Source organism: Corapipo altera, unplaced genomic scaffold (genome assembly GCF_003945725.1).
Source record: "Corapipo altera isolate COAL_440 unplaced genomic scaffold, ASM394572v1 0, whole genome shotgun sequence".
Lineage (NCBI taxonomy): Eukaryota > Metazoa > Chordata > Aves > Passeriformes > Pipridae > Corapipo > Corapipo altera.
The window spans coordinates 77,952,405-77,969,120 of record NW_020884872.1 but is presented as its reverse complement, the minus strand read 5'-3'; the positions used below and the strand labels follow the sequence as shown (position 1 = coordinate 77,969,120).

At 35.7% G+C, this 16,716-nt stretch overlaps 1 protein-coding gene across 2 annotated transcripts in view; it reads right to left on the bottom strand.

Moving 5' to 3' along the window:
- The window catches only part of TRPC6 (transient receptor potential cation channel subfamily C member 6), a 79,283-nt gene that overhangs the window by 8,859 nt on the left and 53,708 nt on the right, over positions 1-16,716 (bottom strand). The window contains exons 4-9 of one of the 2 annotated variants that reach the window (XM_027639318.1): positions 15,888-16,052; positions 11,489-11,702; positions 9,617-9,844; positions 6,378-6,642; positions 5,385-5,580; positions 3,822-4,025 (exon numbers count right to left, since the gene is read on the bottom strand). In XM_027639318.1, the coding sequence (XP_027495119.1) occupies positions 3,822-4,025; positions 5,385-5,580; positions 6,378-6,642; positions 9,617-9,844; positions 11,489-11,702; positions 15,888-16,052 (1,272 nt within the window). The remainder of the gene's footprint in view (positions 1-3,821; positions 4,026-5,384; positions 5,581-6,377; positions 6,643-9,616; positions 9,845-11,488; positions 11,703-15,887; positions 16,053-16,716) is intronic. The other variant, XM_027639393.1, reaches the window with a different exon arrangement.

Below are 16,716 nucleotides of genomic sequence, written 5' to 3'. Positions count from 1 at the left end.
CATTTTTTGAACATGAGTGATCAGAGGGGAAATAATGTAAATTAAATAAAACAATGATACAACCCCCCCAAAATAACTCTTCTCCAAGAGTATTTTATGATTTCAGAGGTCCCTTCCAAGCCAGCTGATTCTATGATTCTATGCAGCACATATCTTAGAAAACACCTTTGTCTTTAAACTTTCTTCTCATTTTATTATTCTCTAGTTTTACTTAAAATTGAATGTAATCAGAATAGTAATGTAATTATTGTAGTTGTTTTGTTTACCACTCTGTTAATGTCTTAAATCCCAATTTTCAGAAGCAGGTGATGATTTGGAATGCAAAAATGCTTGGACCAGAAGGGAGGGTTCAGAGTAAATCACTAGTTTGTGCTCCCATAACCAAAGGCCACCCATGAACATTCCAGAAACATTGTTTTGCACTAGGAGAGTAAAAGTTGACATATTTTTCTTATTTGGATGGAGGTTTAAAGCGGTTTCAATAAATAGTTTTCCCTCAATTTTTTTCTGAAGGGCCATGTTTCAAGAACAAGGCTTAAATACATCATCTGCAACTACTGTTTTTTAGCTCAGGAAGATGAAGAATTTCTGTGACTCTTAAACAATAAACTTTCTCAATTGCAAGGCAATTTTAAAATTTAGAATAAAAATCAAAGGACGTTTCTTTAAAACTTTCTTTTTCCTTCATTTATTTCTCCCCTTTTTTGGTTTGAGTTTGTTGTTCACTTTATGTTTAAAACTCCAATTCTAGCCTGAAACAAGAAATCTACAAGTTTTAATCAACAGCCTAAAAGAAAACATCTTCACAGCTTTTAGTATTATATGCAGATATGTCTCAAGAAATTAACTTCTGGTGTGGTACACTTTGAACACAGCTATGTAAATTACTTGCTGTTTAGCACTGACAGCATCTGGCTTTGTTTTCTGCCAACAATAATCAGGGCAGAGCTGGCTCTAGGAGTAGAATTTCCCCCCTTCCAATCCTAATCCCTGTCTTCATGCTCACCCTGAAGCTGCTGGCGTTTTTGCACTGAGAAGGTGCTGGCTGTGCAGCAGAAAGACCCACAGGCTGGATCTGAATCAGTAAACTCAAGTGTGTGTTAACATTATTGGGCCCTGCAATGCAATGTCTTCTATCAATAAACTTTTACTCTCCTCCAGGTAGGACTTGCCTCAGAACAACTTTCTACCTTCCTAGGCATGGTTTGGCAACAGGAACGGTCTGACGACAAGAGCTTGCAGCAGCCCTTTGCAAGGAAAACTACTTAAACAGGGGCAAGCCATTCCCGAATTGGCCTCAATGCCTAGATAAGCTACGCTTCACATTTCACTAGCACAAACACAGCCATTAAGTCTGGGGTCTTGGGTCTGATCTTGTCAAATCTTTTCTTATCTTTGCACAGCTCATTGCATTTGTTGTAGCTCCTTGCTCAGCAGTCACAGCAGCACCAACACACTCAGCACTGAATGAGTCCCAAGTCAAAATCCAAAAGCCTGAGAATGCCTTTGAAAAGATGCCATAAACTGGCCTCAACAATAACGAATTAACAACAGTGGGTCAAAAAGTAACACAAAAGCATTTTAGTTACTTTTTAGAAGTGCACAGGATGGCAGTATCTCAGATTCAGACAAAGTCATCTCCACAGCATGCAGTGGTACAAAAAGCAAGTAAAAATGTAATCATCTGGCAATAGCAGTCACCCTGCTGCAAAAGCTGGTGAACGAATAAATGTAACTCAGATGCTTTATGTTTTTCAACCTAAAAGCTTTTTTTTTTTTAATTTGATTTGCAGTTTTATAGCTGCTTTGGCTGGAGAGTAAGCACATTTCATTTAGGATTAATTACACTAAAACCTGCAGTGAGTGTAAAGCATTAATATTTGAAGACTAAAATTTAATTCAGGTCTAGGAAAAAATCTGATAAACGATGTTTACATCCTTACAGCTCTATTTCAGAGGGACTGCCGTAAAAGCCAATACACCTGTTACTGTTTTATCTAGAACTGGTAATTATTACACTTTGCACCCTTCTAGCAATCTGAATTACTAGATTCAAAAGGAGTGATAAAAATACAGCTTCTTTCCTTAGGGTGTATAAGTGAGATTTTTAAGAGTACCTGTTTTAAAGAACATAAATTTCATGCTAAAAAGTCACTAAAACAAGCATTTAACTTACTTATATGATTTTCAAAGTCACAAGTGAATTAGAAAAGAACCATTTGTTGTTTCTCACCATCACTCAATTTTAAGTTTATATGCATCTCCTTATTTGCATGATTTTTCGGTGATGACTTTATCACTCACAGAGGTTTTAAAATCAAGTTTTGTAAATGTCAGTCATTAAAAACCTGAGCAAATGAAGTATCGCCCCTGTCAGGTCTTAAATACATTAGGATTAGTTTTCCCAAGTAAAATGAAGTGAGATCTGTGAGATACTAGAAAAATTACCAATAGTACACATGAGACATTTGAAGTTAACTATTTTGACTTTGGTAACAGTGTTTGTAATACCTGTGTTTGTTTTCATAATGGCTAATGACTCTTGACTACAGACTCAAGAACTTGTAACCTTGAACAGGTCTCTGCTCAGACTACCGTACATTTTAACAAAGATCCTTCCACATTTGAATTTCCATAGAAGACATTTTTTTTCTGCTACCATGACAAATTCTAACCTTCTTTTTCTTTGCATGCTCACCCTTCCACTTGCTACATCTGATCAACTGTCTTGCATGGCTCTTTTTCCCTAACATGTTACAATAGTGCTAGAATAGTGCTAGTCTTTAAATTTCCAATATCACCTAACATTCCATATTCTCCTAAAGCAATTACTTTGGTTTATGCCAAGACAGTGCAGGAAAAATACACTGACTACAACCTCCTTAAGCAAGCCCAGTGAATCGACTCAAGCTCTTTTTACTTCACTCATGTAAATAAAACAGATAAAAAAATACTTTACGATAAAATAGGCTGCATTTTCCGTGGAAGCAGAGACAGGTTATCAAGGGGAATTTAGAAACTGTCCAGGCATGTGAGTGTGGTGTTAGGAAAGACAAAGCTTGTCTTATAAGAAGAACTTCTACTGTTACAATAACAAAGAGAACAAGGAGAATGTGGGCCCGTTGTTTAGTGGGAAAGCAGATTTAAGTGGCAGTGGATGATGGTAAGATTGAGGGAATTGATGCCTTCTTTGCCTCAGGCTTCAGCAACAGTCTCTCAGGCCTCTGTGCTCAGTGAAGGGATTCTAGGAGACAGGGCTTACTTGAGAGAACTTGACCCAGGCAAGTCCCTTGGACCCAAAAGGCTGCATCCACAGGTACTGAGAGAGCAGATGAACCCCTTGCAAATACGGAATCATCTCTGAAAAAACATGGATATTGGGAGAGGTCCCAAAAGGCTGAAGAAAGACAAATGTCAAACCCATCTTCAAAAAAGGTCAAAATTATGATCTCAGCAAACATGGGCACTCAACCTCCCTTCTGTCACTGGTAAAAAATTGGAATGAATAACAAATCCTCTTGGAGTATGTAAAAGGACAGATGGTGAATGGAAAAAGTAGGTGTGAATTTATGAAAAGTAAAATCTGTCTGACCATCTAGACAGCATTCTGAGATAAAATGACTTGCAGATAAAGGGAGAGCTGTAGATGTCTTCTGACCTGACTTTAGCAAGGCTTTTAACTCTGTATTCTAGAATGTTCTTGCACCCCTGGATGAAGTATATTGGGAAATTCATGAATAAAACAGGGCAACAACAAAAATGAAGTTAAAATTATTTTTATGTTTTAAAATCAGAAGTCAATATATACATGACAAAATTACCTTGTTCATCTCCGCATCTTCCTGAAAGTTTTTCTTTTGGCACAGAAATGGTTTAGAAATACATTTTTTGATTCTGATTAGGAGATACAGCAAAGATTTTGGGCTTGGTACTAAGTTGAAGGGTACTGGAAGAGTTCTCCCTTCTTCAAAGTAAGAAAACCAAAGTTTAGCCCTTGCAAATTTCCATTCTACATCAGCATCATCCTGTAAAATGGAAACACAGCTGTTAATACACTGTTAATACCACTTTGACTATTAAAGATGGTCTAGCTAAACTTTATGTGTGTTCTGAATGTAATGGCTGAAGTTAATCTCTAACACATCAAGAACTTGCTTATGATCCATGAAAATCAAATTTCAGTGAATGGAATTGTTCTTAATAATCCATTTAAAATAATGCAATTACAGAAGAACAGAATGGATTTAATTTAAACATTGCTTACTCCAGGGTCAGTGCAAATAGTCTGCAATATATGATTACAATGAGAGACCCTGCTAATAGTCTACAGACACTATTACTCTATTACTTTAAACATGAAGTTAAAAAAGATTAGATGATTCTTAGATAATTCCTTCTACTTGCTGGAATATATGATTAAACCAGATATGCTACCATCACCATGGTTTATGTTTAACATTTAAGATCATCAAAACAATCACTTTATTCCACTCTGCAAAGTTTAAGAGGGTTTTCTGCAGAAAGGAGTGACATCATGTCCAAGAACATAACTCGTTATTGCTGTGCCTGTTTTTAGAAGCTGTTTTTATCCAGTCAGCATATTTTTGGATAAGAGACTGATTTTTAATGCTCTAAACCTGATAGGTTTGCTCTGTGTCTTCCCAAGTCAGAAGAATATGAACCTCCCTAGAGAATGCACTGCTCTTGCTCAAGTCAGACAATGCTACGGCCCCAAACCAGAGCCTAGAACAGGGGACCAGAGCGGTGTGAAACCTGAACATGCAGTTGTGTGGCAAGGGTGTCTGGGAAGGTCTGAGATGGCCTAGCTCCTGGAGATCTGCTTCCTTTTTTTCAAAACAATGATAATGATTTAGCCCTCTGTTTTCCATGGCATGCAAAATTCATGCTGATTTTCAGTAGCCCTGCTGATTTCTTTGTCAAGTAAAGTTTTGTTCACTGCAGAGGTCTAGAGCAACAGTTATTTAATGAAAGAAGAACACAGCATGTTAGAGACATGCTCGCAAGGCCAAGGTGTAGGAATGTGAACATCCTTGCAGCAAGAGGGACATTTCTCTAATAATTACAAATGAGACAAGTGAAAAATTCACAAAGTCACACCATGTAGCCATCCTCTTCAGGAACATAATGGAGTTCAGCAACACTTTCTTGTTCCAGTTTGATTCTTACTAATGCAATCACAGGTAACTTCCATTTATTTTATAACAAAAATGTACAGTGGAATTAGTATTTTCTCCTAATATATTCCAAAAGCCTATGTGTTACTTTTCTTAAACAATATGTCAACAAGAAAATTTTCCGAGAGATTTATACAATTATTTGTAACAGTAAATATGGTGATACTTCATCATAAAATCAGTTTTTACCTCAATTTCCTGGAATGAACTGTTGATCATTGCAATAAGCATGTTCAGTAAGACGATGACCATGGTAACATTATAGACTCCATAAAGGACATAACCAATATTTTCAATAAATTTGTGTTTATAATTGATGACAACCGATTTAACTTCTGAGAGTCCAAATATAGCCCAGAACAATGTTTTGAAACTTTCTTCAACACTAAAAGGAGAAATCGAACACATGGATACAATACTGAAGAAAAGCTGTATATTCTTATTATATAAATTGCCAGTTACCATTTTTATATGGTGTACAAATTTTTCCATTATCATAATGCAGAACTCTACCACAGTGCATAACAGTAGACTGTCTAATTTCATGCATACAGGCTGTTTCACAATACAAGATGCCTAAAACTTAGGACTGACAATAAAACCATCTGATTCAGTTTAGGAATTATATACCCATGCTTGAAAGAACGTCACGATGATTTACTTGTTAACTAATCTACATGCTACAGCCTGCTGAATGTAAATTAATGTAAATAAAAAATAATTAACCTGTAAATTATTTAAATTGCATCATTAGTTCACTTTGTATGAATTATTTCACCATTATTATGACAAACATTCTGAAACTGTGAGAAGACAGGATGTCTGAGGGCAATTCATCAATTTTCAAAGAAATGAGTCTCGCAGACCATAATCTTCCAGCTGAATTTTTGCTATTACACAATTTCAGTGTAAAACCATGGTGTGGGCATACTGATTTTTTTTCAAGTTAGTTCACTTAAATACATGTATTTCCTCTTAATCAGTTTATACATATATAGAAGTCCAAATCTCTGAGGTATTTTTCCTGTCTATCTCCATCTGTTTGAAGACATATTTTCCCTTGTTTTATTAAGGAGATCTCAGTTGCCCGTGTCCAAAATGTAGTAGCATTGCAAAGCACATTTTGTATTTCATTGCTTTATTGTTAAGAAAAAAAACTACATTTTAATCAGTTGTACTTACGTTGTGAATGCTTCATTTTGTTTTGCCCCCAGATAGTAGGAATAGAGGTTAAACATGCCGATCATGAAAGCTACAAACACCATGATAAATATCACCATAAACTTGAAGATGTCTTTCACGGTTCTGCCAAGTGATATCTGCAGTGGTCCAAAGCTTTCATTAGCCGGTAAGATGTAGGCTATTCTTGAGAAACTTAACACAACTGCAATTGCATACAGCCCTTCAGATATGATCTGAGGATCGGACGGATCCCAGTTTATTCTGGCTAGGAACAAAAGATGAGAACTGTCATTATTTCAAGATAACTGTATGCATCTGTGCGGGGGTCTTTTTGGAACACAAGTCAGAACAGCAATTGGAACAACATCTCAGGCACATGGTGTGACTCTTGTGGATGTCCTCTGTAGGGCTAAGATTTGGACTTGATGACCCTTGTGAGTCCCTTCCAACTCAGGATATTCTGTGATTTCAAGGTGAGGGAAGAAACCCATGGCAACTCAAACAGCACTAGTCACTTAGGTTTTAGCTGACTGAAGTGAGCCATGTAACTAACTCTAAAACCTTTCCACAGTTCCACTGACTACATTCATTAGATCACCAGTGATCATAAAGGTGGACCGTAAGATCACTGAGGTAACTTTTTGGGAGTTGAGTCCTCGACTATAATAGAATTTAAGTAAAATTCAGCTTACAGTGTCAGGTGATGACAACTGAGCTGTGACAAAATGAACTGTTTTGATATGGGGATCTAAATTAATTAAATGGCCTTCACAATTCCAAAACTACATGAACAATAATATTTCTATATCTTTTCTACTTTATTGTCTTACTTATAATGAAATTGTAGTGGTCATTTCCCAGCAAACACCAAACACCCATTTCCATCACCTTTTCTATCATCATTTCTATCAGTATCTTCTGCTGAAGCTAATGTACTCATGAATTACTTGAATGTCTTTTAATGGGGAACATGACACATTCAACTGCAGAGAGGAACATTTAAGTTCAAACTTTTACTTAAATAAATATTTACAGAAAAGTGTCAGAGAAGAAGACCAAAGCAATACCCTTCAGAATACTTCCTTGCTGTAAGTCAAGGCATTCTCTCATGATGTGGCAGGTTTAAATTCATTCACTATTGTGCTTCAGACAAAGAGAAGAGGTTAACCTGGGATGTGTTACCTATGTCCCAGGAGAGTGTTGTTATCTGTGTCTACTTTACTGTAAAGGCCCTTCTCTCCAACATGTTCACATCTCTCTTGTACTGGAGAGCCCAGAACTGGACATAGCATTCCAGTTGTGGACTCACCAGTGCTGAGTAGAGGGGCAGGATCATCTCCCTCCTTCTGCTGTCCATGCTCCTCCTAACGCAACCCAGAATACCATTGGCCTTCTTTGCCACAGGGGCCCACTGTTGGCTCATGTTCAACCTGGTGCCCATCAAGTTATGTTTGCTACCCTATGAAAAAAACTGTGGCACTAAATAACATTATCCATGTTGGCACTACCAGTCATAGGTGTTCTCCAACCAGGTTTCAGTGTACAGGCATCCACTAAAAAATGTATCAACTGTTCTTCAGGGCATAACAAAGTCACAACCCATGACTGATATGAATGGAAAGTGCCTTCCTAAATGATGCAGTATTGTGTAGCATAAATGAGTTACAAGACTTGTGTTTGTCATAGCAGACACTGTGAACATAAACAACAGTCTCTGTTTGCACATTCTTCAAGTGTGTGTTTCTGAAAACTGAATTAATATTTAACCAGCTGCTTTTAGGACTTACGTGAAATCTGTAACTTTCCAGTAAAATTTGTCAGACTTACAATTCAATGTGTTTCAGAATCTATATATTAATTGCTCTGCTTTTCTACAGCCTGGAAAATGCAGAAATGTAACCTTAAGAGAAATAGTATCTGAGGCACAGAACAGATAAAGAAACTGATGTAGTTCAACATCTAGAAAAAAAAAATTTAATAACAGTAAGAGAGATGTGGTGATGTTGAGAGCGAACACTAATCAACAGAGTTTAATTTTTTCTCATTCAGGCAAAATAGCTTCTAGTCACTTCTCATATATGCGAAGCAAGTTTATTAACATTTTTCATCTCTTGTTGGTAAAGAGAGTGGATTGAAAAATATTAAACCAATACAACAGAGTCTCTGAAAAAATAATATATAAAAGACATATTGGTTATTTTGACATAGAATGTTTAAGAAGTTCATGCATCTCATTGCTTAGTTTTGTCCCCACATTACAGTAGATTCAATTCACAGCTGCACCAACACAGATTGGTTTGCAGACAGTGTTGTGTAATTGAATAGATTAAAATAATCTAGAAAAGGGGTGGGATGACAGTAAGGTTATTTTGATCTTAGATCATTTTAGTGCCTGCTGTTTAGAACACTCCCCAAAAGATGCATGAGCACAGCCAACAGAACTGTGATCAAATAGTAGAATCACAGAATCATAGAATATGCCAAGTTGGAAGGGACCCATCAGGATCATTGAGTCCAAATCCTGGCCCTGTGCAGGACACCCCATGAATCCCACCATGTGCCTGAGAATGTTGTCCAAATACTTCTTGAATCCAGACAGGCTTGGTGCTATGACCACTTCCCCGGGGAGCCTGTTCCAATGCTCAACCACTCTCTGGGTAAAAACCCTTTTCCTGATATTTAACCTAAACCTTCCCTGACTCAGCTTCATGCCATTCCCTTGAGTCCTGTCGCTGGTCATGAGAGTGAAGAGATTGGTACCTGCCCCTCTGCATCCCCTCACGAGGGTGTTGTAGACTGCAATGAGGTCTCCCCTCAGTCTCCTCTTCTCCAGGCTGAACAAACCAAGTGACTTCAGCTGCTCCTCATATGGCTTCCCCTCCACACCCCTCACCATCCTTGTGACCCTCCTTTGGACAGTCTCTAATATTTTAGTGTCTTTTTTATAATGTGGTGCACAAAACTGCACACAGTACTCCAGGTGAGGCCACACCAGTACAGAGTGGACTGGGACAATCACTTCGGTGATACTATGCTTATGCATCCGAGGACATGGATGTCTCTCCTGGCTGCCAGGCCACTGCTGACTCATATTCAATTTACCATAAGGTTGAGAAGGAGAAGGTGTGGGAATTTCTTTAGTAGTACATTGTGGAACTATGGTATTGGAGACTTATTTACTGAAAAATCAGTTCATCTTGGCCCCAGAAGTAAATCTTAACCATGTTCAATCAACTCACCCAAGGTGTAGTATTTTATGCTGGGGTCCAGTGTTGGACTAGTCAGATCTTTCATATGTGCATCCACGAAGTTCTGGGCTCTGGACGCATGCCAAAATGCCATAAACCTTGCTATGAATGATGCTGCAAAAATTGCTAACATACCAAAATCAAGCATATTCCATAACTCAAAAAGGTATTCCTTTGGACCTTGAGACCAAATTTCTTTACATTCAGACCATATCATGCCTGTTTAAGACAGAACAGAAAAAACAATGTGTTCTTTTATCTTCACAATTGTTTTATTTTATATTTTTATTATATATAGAACATGCTCTTGGTTGCAGTCAAACTCAAAACAATTTTGATCAGTGGGAATTCAAACACAAAATAAAATCCTTGAATCTGAAAATTCATATACATTTCAAGACTTCTTCTCATGCAAGTAATAATAGCAATCTTTCAGAATTCTTTTTCCTGTACAACTATAAAAGTTTTCAAAGAGAGGAATGGGATGTGAGTATTACCATCTGTTACAGACACAGGAAGAGATGGAAAGAGCAGAAATGCTCTGGTGTGATCTGTGGTAGAGCTAATAGAGAAACTCAGATTTTCTTATTTTTGGAGAAAATCTTTTTTCATATAAAAATATAAACTACACTTCCAGGATTTTAAAAAGAGTCTTTAATAAAAAGCTGAATGGAATACTTCTTTCACTTATCAAATTGTCTGAAGGAACTTTTCATAATTTTCAGATAAGGACAATAATAATGTCAATTGCAGTAACTACATTCAGTGTTACGTCTGTATGCACCGAATCAATTTTTCATAAACCGTCTTATGCATGACACTGAAATAAATAAAAACGAAAATAGATTAAATTACCAAACTGGAACTTCAAATTAAGAAACTATTATTTCCTTCTTTTTTATCAGATGAAAATATTGATATTTATAGACTTAAGAAATCTAAGTGCTATATTATCCCTATAATACACAACTATATTAATTTATAAATAGCTTTGCTATTAAATAAATAAAGGCTGCCAATGTCTTTTAAAGCTATAAGAATCAGTTGGTGTACAAATATCAATCAAAGAGACATCATAAAAGCAAAATATTTTAAATGTGTAAGCTCTTGTAAGGAAAGATACTTAGCTTGAATTTAACTTTCACACATTACTGTCTTAAGTAACAGCCAGAATCCAGACCCTTAAAATATTTGAGCATGTAACCCTCACTGGATTAAAAGGTATTAGACTTGTAAATGAGAATCTGACAGCCAAAATATTTTGGAGGGCCTGAACTCAAGTTCTGATGCTGAATAGTACTACATCACTGAATTCAGTGGGTCAGCTCAGAGTACTACTCATAGCATTCATGTCATCCCTATGTTGGGATGAGAAAATCTACTGCCAAATGTTCAGGGGTCTATATTCTTCTCTTTTGTCAATAATACATTCAGTTAAATACTGTTAGTTCTGCAGACATACTTGTAAAAAAAGAGAATCTTAGCAGAAAGAGACAATTTGACACAAAAAAATTTGGCCCATCATGTGCAAATCTTTCCCCTTTGTAGTTGACGCAGTGTGACTCAAAACCCCCAGAAAACTGGTAGACACTTTGCTTTGTTATTTGTAAAACTGAATTCATGTAAATGTAGATTTCAGGATGATGTAGATTTCACCTAAATCCTTAATCTGAATGTGATCAGCTGGGAACATGTGAATCCTGATGACATCCAGCATAAAACATGAGGACCATGTGGGAATGCAGACAACTGAATAAACTCCCTTTGTCACAATTTTTACACAAAACATTGATAGCAGAGGATTTCATTTAGTTCAGCTTCACTTGAAATCATAGCAAGACAAATTTAAGCAAAATTTTTTACCTATTACCCAAGAAATAATGAGCATCTCCATCCATGTGAAACATGATGTTTTCATCCTAAACAGCTGTTTTACATTGTCTGTTGTTTCATTAGGTCGGAGTTTGGTGCCATCAAACCTGTCAGCTGCATTCATGACAAGCAGACCAAGAAAAATGGTGAAAGAGGCTGCATGGGCTACAAACTTCATAAATGGTCCACGCATTATCCTCCCCAGCTGCAACAGAGATTATGAAACACAAAGATATTGCATTGACTTCTTCCAAAACAAAAAAATATATAAAAAGAGCAGTAACACAGAAAGTCATATATTTCAATAATGCAAAGGAACAAATATTTAGAAAAATTTGCGTACTATGATGCCGTGTTGACTGTTGCTTTTAGAAGTTTCTATCAATGTAGAGTCTTAATTTCCTCCTGACTACTACAATGGAAAAGTTTTCAGCTTTGTCATGACTAAGAACAACTTTAAAATGGTTTAGTGCAACACTTCAAAAACCTGAAAGTTCCATACAAATTCACACAAGGTTGAACTTCTAGGAATTATTTACTTTATTTTAGAGAGTGGCTGTATTAATATTAAAAGTCTTAGCTTTTCCACTTAGTTGGAAGCTGCAGAAAAATACTTTTTCATTTTTGACTAAGAGTGTGCTTGTATCTAAAAAAATTGCTTGGAAATGATTGAAAGCAAGTGTTACAGATCTCAGCTAAAACATATAACAATCTGTGGTCTGGAAAAAGTAGGTGGAAACAGAGAGGTATGTTACCGGTACTCATTTTTGCTGCAGAAAATCAGAATTTTGCAGTCAACTTTTACAGAAACATGAATAAGAGGATGGAGCTAAGGATGCAATGGTAAGGTCTCAAATACAAATCACTTCAGGAAGACTAGACAAATGTAAATATAAGATACTGTTAAAGGAACACTGTCAAGATTAGCAGGCATAAGATTTGTAATATTACTTTTCAAATCCATGCCATTTATTATGTTTCTCACTCCATTAAATTAATTTCTCTTTTATTAAATAAAACAGTCTGTCAGCCTCATGAGATGAATTTCAACAACCAATTATTTTGCATGAACTACAAAGAGAACAGGTAATTGTCATGGGGAAAAATTTTATTTCAAGCTAGGAAGATACAGTCATAAACAACATACAATAAAGCAGAGATGGAAAACGATAAAGTACCTTGACAGTGTCCTTTTAAATGCATTATTCTTGTATTCACAAATAAAGATGAGTTAGGAGACAGTTGCCAGAGAGAGACATAACCAGAAAAGAAGAAAAAATACTGAAGTAGGTTAATGTTAATATATCCCTTGATCAAAAAACATAAAATTTAAGAGAGTGAATTCCTAACACCCCACCTCCTGTCCCTTTTAAAGAAACAGAAAAGTATTTTTTGCATATATATAGCAAAATCTCTCTAGAAGCAGAATTTTGGTTGAAGTGATTACAAAACTGCTGGAAGTTATTATGACACTGCTATATAACAATGATCCAGTGAAATTTTGAAATTACACTTCTAAATTTCTGAATTTCTTTATGGAGAAGATATAGGTCAGAAAATATGAACTGGGATGAAAAAAGCAGCATCTAAAGCCAAGGCCATAATCTTGCAACTCCAGACTTTTCCATGAACTAGAATCTCCCTCATACACTTTCACTGCGCATTTTGATGTAATAAATTTCCTTCCCCTGCACTTCCAAGGACATGATTTTCTAAGTGCTCTGAATCTCTCTGTGTTTTAAGTGATCTGGAGGTTTGGTTTGGGTTCTTTTATGGATTCTGATACTCTATACTATTTTTTTTGGTTTGCTATGGAGTTTTGGAGAGTGTTTTATATGTTGTTTTGGGTTAGGACAAGATATACAATAGTTACATGGTGGACACTGACACTTATTTGTCCATATAGAGGGTCACCTGTAATTGCTGGGGTCTGTAGTAAGTGATTCACATTATTCCCCACTTGTAACTGCAGAAACAATTAGTATTGTAATATTATGGAGTATGGCATTGATAAAGAAATTATAAAATGGGACTCCAGATAGCACAGCTATTGCAAAGGAGAAAAGGTCTGATTAAAAAAACCCACCTAGATTATGCATATACTTTTTTAGTAATAACAATTTTCTAGCTCCTCATATACTGGACACAATGTTCAATTTTTTTTCCTCTACCACAATGCAAAAGAGGTATGTGTATAACTCTCAGAACAAGTTTCTAGGAAGCATTTAGGAATTTTTCAAGTTACTTCTTTAGAAATGCCAGCCTTAGGTGACTGGGAACAGCAAAAGGTGACTCAGTTTCAAATGTAGATCCTTCATCTTGGCCAGAGGTGAGTTCATAAAGCTAAAAATCTAAATCCTATTACTACAGCTGAACAGCAGAGACATTAGAGATTCTTGCAGATAACTGAAAAAAGGTTTTAATCTTTCATGTCATGTAATAAAATATTATTCTGGAAATTTGTGTTAATGATGTCAGTAGTTACACTGAATTAACAATTAGAAATGCAGAGCAAAGAGTTTACAAAATTTTGAAATGTCTCTGCGAGGATCAATGGCTGAAATTCAAATAAGAGGCAATCTTAACGCCTTTTGGTATCTGACAGTCGTGAATTCCTTCCAAATCAACAGGACTGACCACATATTTACATTAAATTTTTTTCACATCTGAAACTTTCAATTCAAACCTTCAGTCTGTGGTCCAAACTCAAATTAACTTTTTCCCAAGGAGGAAGCTGGTCAGTATTACAGGTAACTGACTGAGATGTTGCAAAAGTCATAAACACATTTTTGCCTTTCTCAGAGCCGTGACATGAGAATATAAAGAAATGTGTCAGAACTCCACTGTAAGTTGTTATTTTCACCAGAAATACTGTGAACATTTTCTCTCTCTTCTGTCACTGTGCCTTATACTGCCAAACCTGGAAAAAGAATCTGTACTTTATCTCGGTAGGAAGAGAAGACGTAAAATTCCATCAATTCATACACAGAATGGACTCTTGATAAAGAAGATGTTCTATATTGGAGCCATCCTATCTTGAGACTATACACTGAAAATTTTTGTCTTCAAAAACCAGATTAAACTTCTGAAGTATAAGTGAAGCATAGAGTATTAAATTTCAACTGGTGAAAAAGGTAGATTAGATTTTATATTTGCAGAATACAATGAAAAAAAGCATTCAAATCACATGACCAGTTGATTAAATAGTGACAGAATTGAAATTTAATGAATGTTGTTACTTGTGCCTTGACTTTAAAAGCTACTCTGAAATATATTTTTCAGAATGTACAATGGTTCAAATTTAGTTTAAGATTCAATATATCATTGAAAATGGAAAATGACAAATAGGTAAGTCACTGCTATAGCAGAAAATCAATTAATGAAGTGTGTTGAATCTCAAGGAGTGTCTTAAGAAATAAGTATTCATAAAAACCCGGTCACTATACAGAAAAGTGAAAATAATATAGCTGATTTTTATTGCCCAGACTGAAAGAAATGAAAAAATATGGCAAAACAAAAAAGGCCCACTTTTCTCCTCCAGAGAACAACAAAAACAACTCCCACCATGACCTCAATCCTCTCTTTCAATCTTCCTCTTCCCCTGAAATCGTGGCATGTGCAAAGGATTTGACCTGTTAGAGTTGGGGATATTATACTGCAACATGGTGAACTATCCTTATAGGATGCCATTTTTTCCCTCTAACATACTTTGAAGGGAAATTTGCCATCAGTGTCCATTCAAAATGGATAATGACCAACTCAAACAGAGACTCAACACAAAGTTCAGTGAGGTCAGAGATTGTCACCCAGTTCAGACAGTGCATTGTAAATCAGTGTAGGGGAGATTGTGTGACTACTTTGGACTCCTCATGAAATATGATGTGTATTAGCACTATCTTGTCAAGCCAACACAGTTAATTTTGACTTCTAGAAAAGTGATGATTGTTTTAGTTTCTGACATTCATATTTCAGTGACTTTTATCTATTTATTTTTCATCATGAAAAATAAAATTGCCTTTGAGTTAATTGGAATCAACCCCCTGCTTGAACTTAGTCTAAATCTGAAACAATGGAAAAAGAGTATCCTTGGTATTTGCCTATAGAGGCAAGAACTAAACGATAACAATTTGACTCATTGTTTCTAAAGCAGAATTTCTACAAAGCAACTCTTGCTCAACTATTGTAACTTAATTTAATATATATTACATTTAACACAACACATATACCTGTCTTAATTACAGTTGCCTGAACGTGCAGTCTTGCAGCCATTCCATTCTAACTTGGCTTTAAAATAACTTCTATTGTTTAAGCATGTCTTTGTCAGACAGGAATCTACGTATAGATGATACAGGAGTTAATAAAAAGCCATTACAAGATTTCACAGACTGACCTTACTGCAAGGAGCAATCCAGTAAGCCATTGAAAGGAAGGGTAGTCCTATTGCAACAGCAAGAACAACCAGAAACTTCACTGCCATGGTCTGCTGCCGTAAACCTGATAAATTTTCATACCAAATTGAGAGAAGTTGTTGCTGGCAGTTTGGATGTGCTACAAACTATAATAAAGAAAAAGAGCACAAAAATAATATTGCTATCAGAATAACCTTTATTAAAATACAGCTATATGAAGCACATTAAGAATTCTGGAATAGCAACAACTCAGGAGAATTGTTCAAAAGAGAACTAACAAGGTCATAAGAAAAACTATTTGACAGGCCAAATTTCCCAGCAAACAGACGTGTTGCCATCAGCAACAATAAATACATTAATTTAAAAAACTACTATTTATTGACACATTTATTATTTATTATTCAATCACAAACTATTAATTTTATCTAAGGTTAATTAAACATAAAATTTATCTGATCAAACTTTGCAACTTTCTTATATTTATAATTTTAAATTTACTGCTTCAGAAATTCCAAAACTTTAAGTCTGTTTGTTCTGCAAAAAAATGCTATATAATCTTCAGTTATGAAAGAAAGATTTTGACATATTTTTACATGCTAACATGCTGGCATAAGAAAACAGCTGTCACATTTGCAGGAAATCAGATAAGGACTATTTATAACTTGTTTCTGGAATATTTTGGACAAACTCTGCAAAACTGAGAAGTCTACCCTATAGTCTACCCTTTGTGTCCTCTAATTGGTATAAGAAGAACCTTACAAAGGTAGGTATTAATAAATAGTAGATCCTTGTGCACTGTGTATGTTTATA